This window comes from Empidonax traillii, unplaced genomic scaffold (assembly GCF_003031625.1).
Source record: "Empidonax traillii isolate 1590-97213 ecotype Southwest subspecies unplaced genomic scaffold, ASM303162v1 scaffold230:size732421, whole genome shotgun sequence".
Taxonomy (NCBI): Eukaryota; Metazoa; Chordata; class Aves; order Passeriformes; family Tyrannidae; genus Empidonax; species Empidonax traillii.
Window position 1 is genome coordinate 553,632 of NW_020955423.1, and position 15,938 is coordinate 569,569.

General features: G+C 50.5%; 1 protein-coding gene across 11 annotated transcripts in view; it reads right to left on the reverse strand.

Annotated features, from left to right (window-relative positions):
* Positions 1-20: 20 nt before the first annotated feature.
* The window catches only part of GRAMD1B (GRAM domain containing 1B), a 74,834-nt gene continuing 58,916 nt past the window's right edge, over positions 21-15,938 (reverse strand). For 8 of the 11 annotated variants that reach the window (XM_027888092.1, XM_027888090.1, XM_027888093.1 and 5 more), the window contains 17 exons: positions 13,583-13,667; positions 12,608-12,711; positions 12,381-12,476; positions 12,015-12,095; positions 10,021-10,136; positions 9,437-9,593; positions 8,639-8,828; positions 8,162-8,305; positions 7,510-7,628; positions 6,296-6,438; positions 5,710-5,813; positions 4,859-5,062; positions 4,235-4,325; positions 2,557-2,568; positions 2,118-2,225; positions 869-986; positions 21-242 (listed from right to left, as the gene is read on the reverse strand). In XM_027888092.1, the coding sequence (XP_027743893.1) occupies positions 153-242; positions 869-986; positions 2,118-2,225; positions 2,557-2,568; positions 4,235-4,325; positions 4,859-5,062; positions 5,710-5,813; positions 6,296-6,438; positions 7,510-7,628; positions 8,162-8,305; positions 8,639-8,828; positions 9,437-9,593; positions 10,021-10,136; positions 12,015-12,095; positions 12,381-12,476; positions 12,608-12,711; positions 13,583-13,667 (1,962 nt within the window). In that variant the 3' untranslated portion in view covers positions 21-152. Of the gene's footprint in view, positions 243-868; positions 987-2,117; positions 2,226-2,556; positions 2,569-4,234; positions 4,326-4,858; positions 5,063-5,709; positions 5,814-6,295; positions 6,439-7,509; positions 7,629-8,161; positions 8,306-8,638; positions 8,829-9,436; positions 9,594-10,020; positions 10,137-12,014; positions 12,096-12,380; positions 12,477-12,607; positions 12,712-13,582; positions 13,668-15,252; positions 15,696-15,938 lie in introns of those variants that run through there. The other 3 variants (XM_027888091.1, XM_027888084.1, XM_027888088.1) reach the window with 2 other exon arrangements.

The window sequence follows — 15,938 nt, forward strand, 5'->3', positions numbered from 1 at the left end:
CTTGGTTTTGTTTTGTTTTGTTTTTCTCTTAAAATCTGTATATAATATATATATTTATATTCTGTATATATATATATATATTTATATATATATTTATATATCCTATTTACACATATTGCACACCGTCCTCTGGCCTCCTGCATTCCTGCCTGTCAGTGGAAACGTTTCCGTTTCTCCTCTGGATCTGACCCGAAGTCCCGGGACCCGATGCCATTCTGAAGGTTTATTAGGGAATCCTTCATCTGCAAGACAAAGAGATTTCCCCACTGTGATGGATGTGCAAACCCTGGTGGTGAGAGCTTTGGGACTTCCTTCTTCTCCCTACAGAGTGTCCACACCAGCTTCAGTTTTGGGAGCAGGGCTGGGATGGACAAATGGGGACTGGAGAAGGTGGGGAGACTGTGAGGCACCTTTCTCCAAGGGAAGGGTTGAGAGAACGATGTTCAGGAGGAATTTATGGACTAATTTTCTCAGCAGCCTGCTGGCCAAAAGGCTTTTTAGGCAGTGGATACTGCAGCTTTGTGCTATGAAGGGCCCTTGCAGAGTGTGCTCCCTTCATCCAGGAAATCTGCAAGTGAGTCCAGAGCTGACGTAAGAAACAGTCTTTCTTCCAAACTGGGATGCCACAGACTGAATTCAAAACGTGCCAATGGGAGATTTTTGGCAGAATTCTCCCTTTGGTGTGCACGGACCCCTCAGATGTGACAGAGAGGCCGTGGCACCCTGTGACAGCCCTTGGCACCTGCTGCCCACCACCAGGAGAGAAGATGGGTCTAAAGGAGACACCGGTGGAGGTGACACACCCTGAGCGACCACAGTGGAGCCAGGTAATGGGAGCAGGGGCTGGGAGGACAGGGTGGGGTCTCACCTGGTCCAGAAGCATCACGGAGGATTTGATGATCTCCCGCCACTTCTGCAGCTCCGAGTCGTGGTACTTCTGCTGGGACTCCAGCAACTGCGCCCACTCTGTCTGGGACTGGGGCAACCTGGCAGCACAGCAGGGGCAAGAGTCACTCTGGGCAAACTGCAGAGGGTGTAACCAGCTTCTGGCTAAGCTTTTCACCCCGAAGGGGAGGGTTTTCTTGAGCAAAAGTGAATTTCCATCAGCTGGATTCCATGGCTGCTGACAGGGAATGATGCCACGCCATGTGATGCTGTGGGGCAGGGCAGCCCTGCACAAGTTTCTGTGGTTTGGTTTTTCTAGCCATGCCCTGTCAGTCTTTATGAATCTCATGTAATTTGTTCAGGACTTTCTCTTTATTTTGAATTAAAGCTCCACTGGCTCTCTTTTCCATGGCTCTCTTCCTTCAGGCCCAATTAACCCCCAAGAACAGGGTGGGAGACATCAGGACAGATGGAAGTATTCAAGGTGCTTGGACAGGTTCAGATGCTTCCATAAAAATCATGGATGCAACACAAAACTTACCTGTGTGGGGCAGGGAAAGATGTACCCATGTAATTCCAAAACACGCACATTACAGATGTAAGTTCTGTACTTAAATACTGTATTGTAGTCTAAATAAACACCAAGACTACTAGAGGAAGATAAAATCACTTAAAGTATCTATAATCACCTAAAGTATCTATCCATGGGAAAGCAGCAGGGCTGTTTTGGGGAAAATAATAATTCTCTTCCCTAATAAAGAGAAATGAGAAAGCCCTTGAGACAAATCATGCAAAAAAAAAATCAACACAATGGTAGAACGTGGCTAGGAATGATGGAGTCAAACCCAACACAGCAAGGGAACAACTGGGACTGCAAGAAAGGGACATAAAGGGGCAAAAACACCTTAGATAAGTGGATTCAGATTATTCTCAACCTCTAAAAAAAAACCCTCAAGAGACCATTCAGGCAGGATACCTGGCACTTAAGGACATGACATAAAAAAAGCATCACTTAAAAGTGCCAGAAGGAATCCAGAACATCACTGGGCATCATTATTAACAGGCATGGGACATCAAGGTCACCACTGGAAATGCCACCTACAACAAGGTCCTCTAGAGCCTCTGACACTGGCCAGGATGGGGGAGCTGATACCATAAATATCATAAATACCATAAAACCTGGGAGAGCCTCTACCCTCCCTCAGCCAAAGCCCAGGCAGGTATGACAGTACCTCTCCTGCAGCCTCAAGCCCTGCCATGCCGTGAGGGTCTGTGTGGTGTATTCCAACATCCAGAGCTTGTAGAACAGCATCATGTTGAGAATGACCAGCAGCACCAGACTGGAAAGAGGGAAAAACAGCCAGTTCAGCAGGAGCACTTCCCAGCCCCACACTGCCAGGCACACCTGGGAAATGCCCAAGGCTTTGAGAAGGTGTCTGAGGCCCCAGGTCCACGCTGCATGGGAGTGGGAGCTTAATCTGAGTAAGGACCAGGTGGGTCAGAACCCAAAACTGCACCTCGTGGAAGAAATGTGTGAGCAAGGAGGACAGAGAGACAGAAAGACAGGGATGAGGGATCAGCCAGAACAGGTTTGGATGGGTGGATGTGCTGAATGCAGAGAAAGAGAGGGAAATGGGAGAGTAAAGAGGTAAAAAAAGAGAGAGACAGTACCTGAAACAGATCCTAATGGGAGCAGGGAAGAGAAAAGACGGAGCAGCTGCAGGTTAGAAACGGACTGACACAGAACAGGAGAAACTGGGCTGAGAGGAGGAGGCTCATAGACAGTGCAGGAGGTAGAGAGAGGGCCAGGGGAGGAGAAAAGAACAGTGGGAAGAGAGGCAGGAAGGACAGACAGATATCCCTGTGCCTGCATTCCTGGTGCAATTCACCCAGCAAAGCTGAGCTGTGGCTCTGGGGGACGAGCCTGAAGTCTGACACACACAGCCAGCAACCCCCATTCCCAGCGCTGCTGGCACTGGGAACACCACCACAGCCAGGCCCTGCACTGCCCCTCTCATCTACCACCACCACACCACGGGCATTTCCTCTCCTCCTGGGGGATAGATTCCAAAATACCAGGCTGGTGCCTGTTCCTGAACAGAGCAGCTATTCTGCTGGAAGAATGGCCCACTATCACCAGCTCAGTCAGGAGGATGGCAGCTGGCCAGGGGAGCGTTCTGAAATCATCATCAGGGCGCTCTGACCTAAGTGAAGCTCACAGCCTGTCAGGAGAGATTTTCATAAAGCTTTTTTTTTTGTACCTTTCTACTATTTTCTTATCGTGACAGGACTTGACATCACCTTCCCAGCCACTGGCTGGGTTGCTGCTGCAAAACTTCTGTAGTCAGTGCCCCCACTGGGAAAAGGAAACACGGGAAGGAGCTCAATTTGAACTGTTAAGTTCAGTCTACAAGTTCCAGCTTCTTCCCACCTCACTGAAAGGTGGCTGGAGCTTAAGGAAAGACTGAGCCCAAGGCAGGAAAAAAACCCCCCCTGTACCTGGATTGCTCCTTTAGTCTGGACTGCTGCACAGCAACCACTGCAGCACCAACACAGGGAGCTCACCCAAGAGGCAGAGAACCAGCAGATACACCTGAGTTCAGGTATTACACTGAGCCACAGGGTAAAGGGGGACCATTCCCAGCTCACTTGGAGCACACACATCCAAATCCAAGACTAGCAACTGGGAAAGGTGTGGCAGAAAAGGCACTCCAAACCAAACACAGTTCTGGCTGCTGAACTAGGAAAATCAATCTCTTATGTTTCACATGGTTCTATCCTTATTTTGCCGAATTAATCTCTAAAGGGTCCAGCTTCTTTTTGAGAGTGAACTCTCATCCAAATCACCACCCAGGATCAGACCCCAACAGGTTTTGCCAGAGCAGAACTTCCCCACAGAATCTGAACCTTGTTGTGATAGACAGTGGCTTCCAGAGAGCTTTGCCTGGTCCTTGTTTCTGGTAACAGCTGATTTGTGAGTAGAATACATGAAAATACTTATTTTAAATTAAAAACACCCCACATTTTATAGATGCGAAAAAATCTCTGAACTGAGTCCCTGAAATAAAAAAGACTCTCCTTTTTCTCTCTTTTTTTTTTTTTTTTCTCTCTCTTTTTGTGTTTCTTCTCTTTTAGGTATCGACTCCCCTCTCCTTGCAATCATCACTGTCCCAAACAGGTCCTAGACCTGCATTTAGGACTCCCCAAAACATGCAGGTCTACAAAGCCCATGTTTGGTTAAAAAAAGGGTCAAACTGAGCAGAAAGAAGGGAGCACAGAACACCAGAAATGCAGACAAACCAAAGTTGTTAAGGCTGATTGTGAAGGAAAGCAAAAACCCATCACTTACACAAAACTGATGACAAGGAGCAGCTTGGAGACACTCTGCAGGTGGAAGCCACTGGGGCTTTCCTCGGGGATGTGCCGTGTCTGAGTGGAACCTGAGGAGATGGATGCATTTAGGACAGGGAATGCTGTCCCCTGTCCCTCTCACAGAATCGACCAGTTTGTAAAAGACCTCTGAGATCATCGAGTCCAAGCTGCGACCCAACACCACTGTGTCACCCAGAGCACAGCACTGATGCCACATCCAGTCTGTTCTTAGACACCTCCAGGGCTGGTGACTTCACCCCCTCCCTGGGCAGCCCATTCCAATGTCTGATCACTCTCTCTGGAGAGAACTTCTTCCTGAAGTCCAACCCAAACCTCCTCTGGTGCAGTTTAAGGCTGTGCCCTCTGGTCCTACTGCTGGGAGAAGAGACCAACCCCCACCTGGCTCCCCCCTCCTGTCAGGGAGTCGTAGACAGCGATGAGATCTCCCCTGAGCCTCCTCCTCTCCAGGATGAGCTCCCTCAGCTGCTCCTCCCAGGACCTGCGCTCCATCCCTTCCCCAGCCTCTGCAATCAACCCCACTCCCCCCCCAGCTCCTCTTCTCACCAAAACAGGACAAGCAGAGGTGCCTCCACCCCCTCACCTGCCACGTGCTTGATGCGATGAGCCACCTCCTCGTCGGTGGGGGTGGTGACGGGGCTCAGCACCTCCTCCAGGTGCGGCACCCGCAGGTGGCCGTGGGCGCGCTTCCTGCGGCGCACGGCGGGCTGCTTGCTCGCCTTCTCCTTGGGGGATTGTCGGTGCACCTCGGCCAGGTAGGTGCTCTCTGTCTTGGCCAGCTCGCTCTCTGCAGGGGCACAAAGGGGTTGGTTTTGTAGGGAGGGAGATTGAAGGCCTCTCAGGCAACGCCCCTTCCACCTTCTGCCAGCCTCTGACCCCAGGCTGCCCCACAGGGAGCAGGACTTGATGCCCTGGTTAATCCCAGCCCCTTTTATGAGCCACTCCAAGGTGGGATCCCCAGGCTGCCATGCCATTCCTAAACCACTGTAAGTGTAGATATCCTTCTGGAAGATTTGTAATTAGGAGATTAGGGCTTGTTTCGCTTAGGAAGCCTTTCCTGCCTAAGAAGAAACCTTTCTCCTGGATCATTTGGAATGTTTTATCCTCTTGCATTCCAAGAGGAGAGTTACAGTCTCTCTCTCTGAGATGAGGAGAGATAAACTCTCTCCCCCCAGGGCCAGGGGGGAGGCTGGCAAAGATAAAAAGCCTCCAAGACAACAGAAGGCCTGTCTTTCTGAGGCTCAGTGCTTTTTGCAGCACTGCTAGAAGGTTTTTTTCCCCTTCTAAGTCCAGTGTTCTCCACCTGGGAATAAATTTCCCAGAACTCTTTCCGCTGCTTGGCATTTCGGGAGCACACATGTGTTATCCTGCTCCACAACCACGGCAGGTGCCACTGCCTGCGTGTCACCACCACAGTCACTGCCCCACTCTTACCCAAGTGACGGAAATAATCCTCCAGGCCACTCCAAAAATTCTTCTCAATGAAGGATTTCACCAGCCCCCAAGGCTGTTTCCTGTAACGTAACTCCGTGGAAACCCTGGGAGAAGAAAGAAAGGATGGTCATCCTCCCTGTTTTGAAGTATCAACCCACACCCTCTGTCACTGGCAGACTTAAAAAGTCACAGAAAAGCCTCATAGCTGTGCCTGATACCAAATTCCTCTGCTTCTCCCCCCAAGTGCATCTCACAGGCACAATCCCTGGAATTATGTCCTGTTGCTTATCACAGGCAATGGCTGCATGTGACAACAGGCCCTGCTTCCAAGAAAGGGCAAGAGAAGTCTATAAATCCTCTCCCTGACCCAGCTGTGACTCCTCTGCATCGGGTCTGATGTTTGTTTGATGCCTAGCACTTTCCTGCCCTTACTCTTCCTGACAGGAGTGTTCCAGCAACAGGACAAAGAAATAAGGCTAAGAGTCACCCCCCCAACCCCTTCTAACACACCAAACAGCACAACTCCCACCCCAAGGTGACTTTCTGGTCACCAGAAAAGCTCTTCAATCCCCCCAAAAAAGCGTACCTGAGTCGGCTTTTGTTTCTGGCAACACGAGTCAACGTGTAGCGGTTGATGGTGTAGAAGTAATCGTGGTAGGGGACGTCGTGGGTTAGCACCTCTGCATCTATGACATAGCACTCGCTCTCCTGGCTGGCTTTGTACATTGTCTGCACAAAAGACAGCGTGCAGGGCAACTGTGAGCATGGTTAGAACACAGCTCTGACGGGCGGCACCTGCACAAAACAGCTCCACCACGAACACCTACGCCCCTGCCCCGGCTCTGCTTCTCCAGGAAACCAAGGGTTTCACCCAGATGTTCCCCAAGGGTGTATTTCAAAAGGGCTTTAAGTTCCAGCAGCTCAAGCTCCAGTATTTTGTAGCAGAGATGAGGAGATGTTCTTTGGGCCCTTTGCAAGTATGGCCTCTGTTCTAACGCCTGGCTTGTCAGGGACCAACCTGAGCCAAAGCCAGTCATGGCCCTGCTTTGAGCAGAGGCCTCTCTAGCATAAATCAATTCTGTGATTCCAAACACCACAAAAACGTGTTAATTACTTCTTTTTAAGTGCTTCTGATCTGCTTCCTTCTTTGCTCCAGAACAAACCTCACAAAGGGGTCACAGTTAATTGCAGATCCCTGTACAAAAATTTACAGACCATTTCCACTTACCTCTGCAGCAAGGGCACAGCAAGGTGTGCCTTGCTGGGTGACCCCAAACTCAGCACGAAATAGGCCATGTCTTTGTCTGAAAACGTGCTGCTCCCTTTGTCTGTCACTTTGCTGTCCCCTTTCCCTTCCCTGCACAGTCTTGGCTTCTGAACAGCACATTTCATCCCATCCTCCCCAGTCACACCTTGCTGCTGAGATTCTCCTCTCCCTGAAATCCCTTCAGACATCCCTTCCAGGCTCCCTCTTAGTACTCCCTAATACCAAACCTAACTCTCAGTATTTACCTTTGGCCACTTGAACATATTTTTGGACAGGGAAAGAGGCTTTTCCTCCCTCTCCAGCTGCAGCTCCTGTTGGATACAGCCAGCCTGGCTCCTCCCAGTGCATTCACTGCAGGTCCTTCCCTTTTTTATCTTCTTAAATATATCTCATTGTCCTCCCCGTAATAAAAACACCTCCCTGCAGAGCTGTGAGGAGGACTGGCCAGAGAGTACCTGCCTTTCTTTGTGCCCTGCTCATGAATAACATCTGCTGGGCTGGCAGCACCACAGCCCTGCTCCCCCCTCACATACCTGTGTCTCTGTGACAGTGGCAGTTTTGGGGGCCAGAGGGTTGGTGAGGGTGATGGTATACAGGATCACTCTGGTCTGATTGCCATTTTCTTCCTTCTTCCAGGGATTAAAGATAATATCTGAGGGGACAAAACAACGTTACAGTTATCAGAGAGGGATCTCTGGTCATTCTCTAGGGGAAAGCATAACCAGCTGGGGACAGTAATTCCTTGCCCTTGCAGAGGTACTAGACCTCAACTGTGTGTGAAAGAAAGGGTTCCTGAGCTAAATGGGAATATTTTCCCCTCTTGGAAGTGCAGGGAAAGGGAGAACCACAACATGCCAAGGGACACTCTTTGCACTATCAAGTGCAATGTCTGGTGTGGAGCCAGAAGAGCTTTCTCCTCACACTGCTAAGCCCTGAACATGAGATCAGGCCTTAGTTGATGCTAAAAAATAAGAGGGTCTGCTTCTTCCACGAATTTTGCTGCTAGAAAATGAAACAAGGTGGGCAAGCAAGGCTTGTTCTGCCTGCTTTTGATTACTGACAGCAGAGACTGCAAAAATCAGCTCGGAATGTGACCCAGTCCCTCCAGCAGGCAAAGATCCACCTCCAAGGCAGAGATTTCCCTTCTGCACAGACCCTGTGCCTCAGCAGGGACCTCAGGCTCACCAGAGAAGCGGCGCTGCTCCATGAAGTCCCTCTGGAACTGGGAGTCTGTGAAGAGCAGGTCGTAGAGCTTGTCCACGCTGAAGTTGAACACCTCGTTCACGTACTGGCGGCCATTCAGGTCCTCATAAAAGGCTTGGACTTCCCCTGTGGGGAGACAGGCCCTCAGTTCTCAAAACTTTACCCTTGTGAACCAGTTTTCTACCTTTGAATAGTTAGCCTTGACATATCTGTCCCCCAGGGCCATGGGGGCTGTGTTGTCCCAGGACAATAGTTGGAATATCAGAAGGGGTAATCACCTCCACAGCTTATTTTAGGGATATCCTCCCAAATACCCCACATATCCACTTTCTGCAAGCCCACAGTGGGAATCCTTTGCATCTTCTGAACTCCAGAAAAGGAATCCAGTATTTGCCACTCCAGCCCCTCACCAGAAAGGGTGTAAAACACACCGAGGGAATGGCCCTTCCCCACACACACCTTCATCGTGGGTCTCTGAGGAGTCACTGAGCTCAGTGGGAATGTCTTCGTTGTCATTGAAGTCCAGGGAAGGGGAGTTCACAGGGCCAATGATGTCCATCTTCTCTCCCATGATATTTGCAATGCCGAGGTCTTTTTCCACAGGGCTCTCTGCCACTGCCTCCTCCTCTTCTGGCAGAACTCCATCGAACTGCAGCAAGCACAGAGCACAGCGAGGGCAGGGTCAGCACCTGGGAACTGGGGCTTATTTCTGAAAACTTCCTATTTGGGAACCAACTGTCTACCTCTGGATATTTGGAATATCAGCCTTGACATGTCTGAAAGTTAAATAATAAAGAGAGGAGGAAGGTCGCTGCGTGGTGTTTGTAAAACACGTGGATATATTGGATCACCTCCTGTCAAAGAGTCAACGTTCAAGCTTTGGACACCACAAGCCTTTTTCATCCAGACACAAACAATACTAGTTTTGCTCTCAAACAAGCTGAAAAACCTGAGGTCATAACTGAACAAGGTCTGCTGTGCCGTAACACCACGAGGGCACACACTGTTTCCAGGGGAATAACTGAAGGCAGCAAAGAAATGATAACTGTTTTATCTCTCATACTCCATTTCTTTCAATTCGAGGGCATGGAAAGGAGAATGCACTTGGCCCCAGGCTATTAGGACAGGCACTCTTAGCTCACTTTTTTTTGGCCACGCCAAGACCTGAAGTCAGTGGAAGAGCAGAGCATTTACCTCACAGAACCAAGGGACCCCAGGCTGGAGGATTCCCACTCCCAGGGCAGGGAGGACACTCACCGAGGCTGGAGCTTCACTGCTCCCCGTGGATGTCAGAGTGCTGGCAGTGACAGATTTCTTTGGCAGCTGAGGGCTGGCTTCTGGCTTGGCCTCCATGCTGCTCTTGGAGGAGCTGTCGTTGACCTCGTTCTCCTCCACGGGGATTTCCTCACAGTAGCTGAGACGCCACAGAGAACACAGGTTTTTATATTTACCCCTCTCAGCACAGCTACAGCTGGACACACAGAGCAAGTGAGAACAGTTCTGTGAAGTTTCCAGCGTGGCCAAGAAGCAGAAGTGGCTCAGTGAAGCCCAGACTTTTCAGTGTTTATACACAGACCACTTTCTGACCGTGTAACCTCGTGACTGGGATGCTCTGGCATTTACACAATTGCCCAGCTGGCATTTCAATCCCTACCAACTTCCACGAGGAAATGGCAGGCTTTCAGTGTTTTAGGCATTACACATTTAAGGGCCAACATCTGGCCACATCCCAGAACCTCTCACCAGGGGCAAGCAGCTCTCTGAGGTCTGTAGTATGTCCTGCTCTCCTGGGACCACCTTTTCTTCCTCCCAGGCAGAGTTTCCTCCTCCTCCTCACTCACCCCATTGTGTTGAAGTCATCATCAGGAGGCACATAGTCTTCATCATCACTGGTCAAGCCCAGCTCGTTCCCATAGCACTGGTGGACAAAGTGCCAGAGCTCCTTTGGACACAGAGGCTAAAAGGGAGTGGAGAACAGCACACATTTGCACCCAGGAACACTAAAACAGAATGCAAGTTGGGAATTCCCGTGGTCAGGAGTACATTTCTTGCCCTGGAAGGAGAAGGGAGAGATTCCCACCTGATGGGAGGTGAGAGCCTTATGCTGCACTCACCTCTGTGAAATGCCATTTTATGGAATTTATTTTGTTAGGCCAAGATGGCTTAGAGACTGCCCCCATCAAGAGGCTCTTTTCACCAAAAACGCCTTCACCATCAGCCCAGGTTCTGCCCTAAAACCTGATTTGGTTGGGATGAGATTTTCCACTCTACAATGGAATAATGCCAGCAGCAAACCTGCATTTCCCTCCTGCCTCTTCTGCTCTGCTTCCATTTAATATCTGCTACTTTACCAAGCCCCAGCAGGGGGAACTTACAAGGAAAATAACCTTACAAGGTTATTTTCCCCTTCAAGTTTGCTTAAATTAAAGCTGCTTGAAGAATCCCAGCTGCAGGGAAAACGATTTAAAGCAGCAACAAAGAAAAACACTTCCTGTTGCAGTCTGAAATCAAAAAGAGTCTGTATCACCAGACACTGCTGTGAAAAGTATACACTTGAGATAAAAAGAGAAAATAAATTATCCAGAGTGTTGATAAAAGCCCTTTTTTTTTTAGAGATGCAGGTCAGTTGATCACCATATGACTGTGATCTGAGGTTCTCAAAAATGGGCCACAACTTGTGATTTAAATATGTGGCTGAAGGATAAAAAGGGCTGGATTTTTACCCAGGAGAAACTTATGACCAAGGACAAAGATTTCTTGGTAATGAGGGAAAACAAATCCAGTGAACTTTTTCTGAGTTGCTGGTTTGAATTTCTTCCCATAGTAACTGCACGGGATAAGGCAGGAATTTTTTAATCCAGCTCCCAAAAGTAGCAATCAAAAGCATGGAAAAAAAAAAAAAACACTCTAATGAGAAACTTTTATCCAGAAAAATGTCTGACTGTTTCACCTTCTCCCCACACACACTCTAATTGGCATGTTTTATCAGGAAAACTGGACCAGGTTCTTTGGAAAAAGAGCTCTGAAAGTCTTTTCTGTCCTTATCACTCCACCTCTCAGTTCCCATTTGCTCTGACCTTGAAACCAAGGGCACTGAACTTTGTCAGGAGCTTCCAGAGGCTCCTCAAATGACAGCACATGGCCCAGCACAAGCTGCCCAATGCAAAGCGATCCTCGTGCATCCCAAATACTCCCCCCATTTTCGGGACAGGGTATTCCAGGGGCTGGATGACTTGAGCCTCCCTAGTAAGGCCTGAACTCCAGGCCAGGACATCCTGAAATGCTGGAAGCACTGGAATATCAGTTCCTGAGGCTGAGGAGGGAGACCAGAAATACTCACCAGACTGTGGGGCAGGTATTTGGATCAAATACGGGATACATGGAGCCTCTGGCACAGCAGGAGCACATCCCTGCTTTATTTTAAAACAGCCCTGAGTGCACCCTGCACCCATCACTGCTCTCCTTGGGATTTGGGATGCCCTGAACACTTTTTTTCTGCCCTGTCTTGAACTCCACACACTTCTGAAGCACAGAACTCTGCCTGCACACTCAGCTGTTCCTCTTGCCTTTTGAACTGCTTTCTTCTGGGCTGCTTCAAAAAAAATTCCCTGCTGAGACCCAAATGTTTCCACTCCCCAGCAAAGGCAGAGTGGCACCTACAGGGTGTGCACAGAATTCCATGCAAAAAGAAGGGATTGCACCCGCAGTTACGAACATGTCCTGCCTAAAAATAGGTGCCTGCTGTCCCAATGTCCTTTGAGGCACATACAGCAGTCAGGTTACATCCATCCCCTCCCTTCCATCCCACCCAACAGGGAGGTGATGGCTTCAGTACCTTGTCAAGCAGAGCGTTCTGCCAGAGTCTGAACATCATCATGTACGTCCTGTCTCGAGCCCCAAAGGAGGTAAAAAAGTGCTGAAAGGGAAGAGATGGGGAGAAAAGTCAGTTCAGAAAAGGCCCAAAAAAGGGAATATGAAGACACAGACTGGTTTGGATCCCTTTCCAGCTGCAGTTCATGGAAGGACTGAGCAAACCACGCTGGATGTTTCACCTGGCCCCACACCCCCATCCCAGCTCCGTGTGTTCCAGACAGCAGGTCTGGAACAGGGAGCACGACCAGTCAGTTTAGAAAAATCCCACACCACACCGAATTCCCCTGCCCCCCGAGAGCCATCAGAAGTGGGAGCTTCAAGGCTGTACCTTTTCAGTGTCAGTGCAAACTTGGATGGCATTGGGAATGAGCCGTGCCGTCTTCTCCTTGGTCATGGAGCAGATGTCCTTCAAGCGAACGGTCAGCTGTGGGCAGAGCCACCCAGGAAGGAAAGAGCACGACATGATGAGAAAGACAACGAAAAGAAGCGCTTCCAGAGCAGTGCCAGCAAACCTGCTGACACCAAGCACACTGGCACACAGCCTGACAGCCTCACCAGTGTCTCCCAGCGGAAGATGTTGCTGTAGAAGCAGATCCAGTTTTCCGAGAGGTAGAGGCGGCCCTGCAGGAGGATGTCTCGTTGGAGAGCACATGAGTAATCTGTGGGTGGACAGCAGAGGGTTTAGGAGCAGCAAAAACCAGACAGCAGAACAGCCTGAAGGTGAGGGTGAGCGGCAGCAGGGAGAGAAGCTGCTCCACACAACCCAGCCGAGCCCCAGCTGCTGCTCTGGCCACTGGGTTATGTTTCCTCCCCAGGGCACGTCACACAGAGTCTCTCTCACTGACTGATGATCCTGCCTTATCAGCTGGCCCCTCTGTAGCATCCTATGTACGACTGCCAGATTTAATCTGTCCACTCCATTTTGCCTTCTAGTGTCATTGTTCACTTCTCTCCCAGCTCGAGCATCCTCAACAATTCCCACCCCTCTGCTCCGACGTGCCTCGTTCAGCAGTGGGAGACACAGCCTGAGATCAACAGTTACACAAGAGAGAAGAACAATTCTTGCACTGGGCAGCCCCTAATCAGCTGTGAGGCCCAAGCCTCAGTGGGTATGGGAAGGGTAGCCATGTGTGAGCAGGGAGCATCGGGAAGTGAGGAAACAGGGAAGCTCTGTGCCGTTCACATCAGGACCTGCAACCCCCACCCCATGAGGCCACAAAAAACCCTCTAAGACTCTTTTTGAGTATTAGAAGAGCACAAACACCCTGTCAGTGTTTGGGGAACACCGGGGAGGAAAACATGCTCCTCAAATCATGAGGGAACTGATCACAAATCAGTGCTGCTCTCCCTGAAGGAAAACGAGTGGAACCTGTCAGGAACGGTGAGGAGAGGCTCTGTCTGAGCACAACACACACAAGGGGCTTGTTCCTTGATGGCAACCTCTTTGGAGAAAGAAGATCTGGATGCACACATGCTGGATTTGCCCCCCAGCAGGACAGAGCACAGCCCTGAGGGGCTGGACTGACTTACCCACGATGAGACGCTCCGTGTCTGGGAGCTGCTTGAAGAGCTTCCTGAAATCCTCATTCCGTTGTTTGTACGTTGGACTCAACACCTGCAAATAACAGAGGGCCTGGTAAAGAGAGGGGCAGGCACGAGAACGGAGCCATGGAGAGGGAAAACAGGAACACCTCGGGAAGGAGAAGGAGGGGTCGGATGCACTCACAAAGCATGAGGCCGGCTCCCATCACAGCCAACAGAGATGGGAGGGTTTGGGATTTAGTGCATTAAGTGAGAAGATGAGGAGAACCTGACTTGGAAGAGCAAGTACAGGGTAGAAGGGCTGCACCCATGCCTGCAGCCAGGAAGCTGTGGCTGCAGGAGAAATCTCCTTCCCTGCCATCCCAAACTGCACAAGGCATGGCATGTGCTCTGTTTGCAATGCCTGTTAACTGCCAATTCCCAGCTGAGCCCAGCTACCCCAGCAAGTAGGTGATTCAGTACAGCTGCAGCCCTGCCAGAGGAACTTGAGCAACCCCAGTCATCAGCAGCTCAGGAATGCCACTCTCATCCCATCCCTCTCCCCATCGAGTGGCACTCAGCGCACACACAGCTACGTGCTGGTGTGATGAGGACACTTCTGTGGGGCTCAGAAAAGGCTCTCACAGGGACCAAACTGTGTCATGCACTTATTTTGTGCCCTGGCCTCATGGAAGGGCTCGGAGAACACGGTGCTGTTGGCCGGAGGGAGAGCAGGAGCCGGTTCCTCTTTGGGATTTGCTGAACTACAATGCCAGTGTCCGTGCCAGACCACCTCCTCCACACCCTGCCCTGCTGACAGCTGTCCAAAGCAGCCACAACAGCTTCTGAAGGCAGAGCTGCCCAAAATAGAGGCAGGTGCAAATTCCCATCTCCCAGATAATCTGCCACCTTCTTCCTTACACAAACGTAGGGAAGGTGAAGCCTCCTGGGGTACAACCTCTACCTCCCATTTCTTCCCAACAACCCTCTCCTATCTCTTCCAGCTACACAACACAAATCTCCCAGAGCAGAAAGGGACCAAAAAATCAAAGGCAGCTTCTGTATCAGACTGGTGGTGGAGGAGTCAGAGAGATGGGAGGAATGTGAATTTATTTAGCATTAGCCTCACAGAATTGCCAAATGCTGTCAAATCAAAGAAATTTTGATTTTGGCTGTCAAATCATAGACAGCCCCCTCCCCTCAGAAGCATTCCCTCTTCCTCACATCCATTCAATGAACTATAAACAGTAGATTTCAACACGAGCTCAGCACTTCCAATACTCGCTCCAGTCCTGTGGACACAAAGGAAAGGACCTTCCTTTGGAATCAAACCCGCCAAGCAGCAGATGACACAAATGTGAATTTTACTCACCAAACTTCTAGCCTGAACATCTGGAAAAGATCTTGGTCAGAGATGGGCTCCAGCAAGAGCCCAAGCCCAAGATTTCCAGGAACAAGCAGTCAGAATGGGAACGGAGTGGGGAACAGAGATTGTAATCAGCTCAGAGCTTTGGGCTCAGTGCATTAACACAGCCCAACCCAGCAGCACAGTTTCCAGGTGGAGGGGCACTGCACTAAGGGATGTTCCAGCCTGCCTAAAACCTGCCCTACAGCAGATGCTCTGCTCAGCACCAGCAGTTCTGTCAGGGTGGCAAACGGTTCAGTTTAGGGGCACTCACAGCTGGGATTCCATCCGATCCAGGGCTCACATTTCCTCGGGATAAGTCGACAAGTCCCTCCAGGTCCCACCGCAGACATGGCAGCTCTTGATCCAGCAAATGATCCCAGAGAGACCCACACTCCAGCAAGGAATCCATGGTGTTCCCTCAGCACTTGCACAGCTCCCCGTGTTCTCCGACTCCGCTTTTCCTGTTCCTGCTCCCACCGCTTCTTGTTTATGTCCAAAGTCGACAGAGATCCAGCAGCTTGGCAGGAGTTTAGGTGCCTTCCCCTGCCTTCCTGCTCACTTTCAGCTCCTCTGCCCCAGCAGCCCCTGAGGATCTCGGAGAGGACTTGCCCTCCAGAGGACTCTTTTCCAAGTGGCTCATCGGGGTAACGGTGCTGGATGGCAACCCCAGTGCTCTCCTGCTCCCGGCTCAGCAGCTCCTTGCCGTGGGCATCCCCTGCAGGAGCCCTGCAGCTCCTGATGTCCAGGGAAGGCAGAGCCAGCCACCAAAACACCTCCAACCCCACCGGAGCAGCTGGAACTCCGCGGCTTCCAGGGCTCAACAGGCTGGTAAACAACTCACGCTTCAGCTTCTCCCCCTTTCTCCTCTGAAACCAGAAAAGCAGCGATTCTTCCTCCTCAGAGTCTGCCTCGGGCTGTGCTCTCCAATCCCCCTCTGCTCTCAAAGACAGCTCAAGT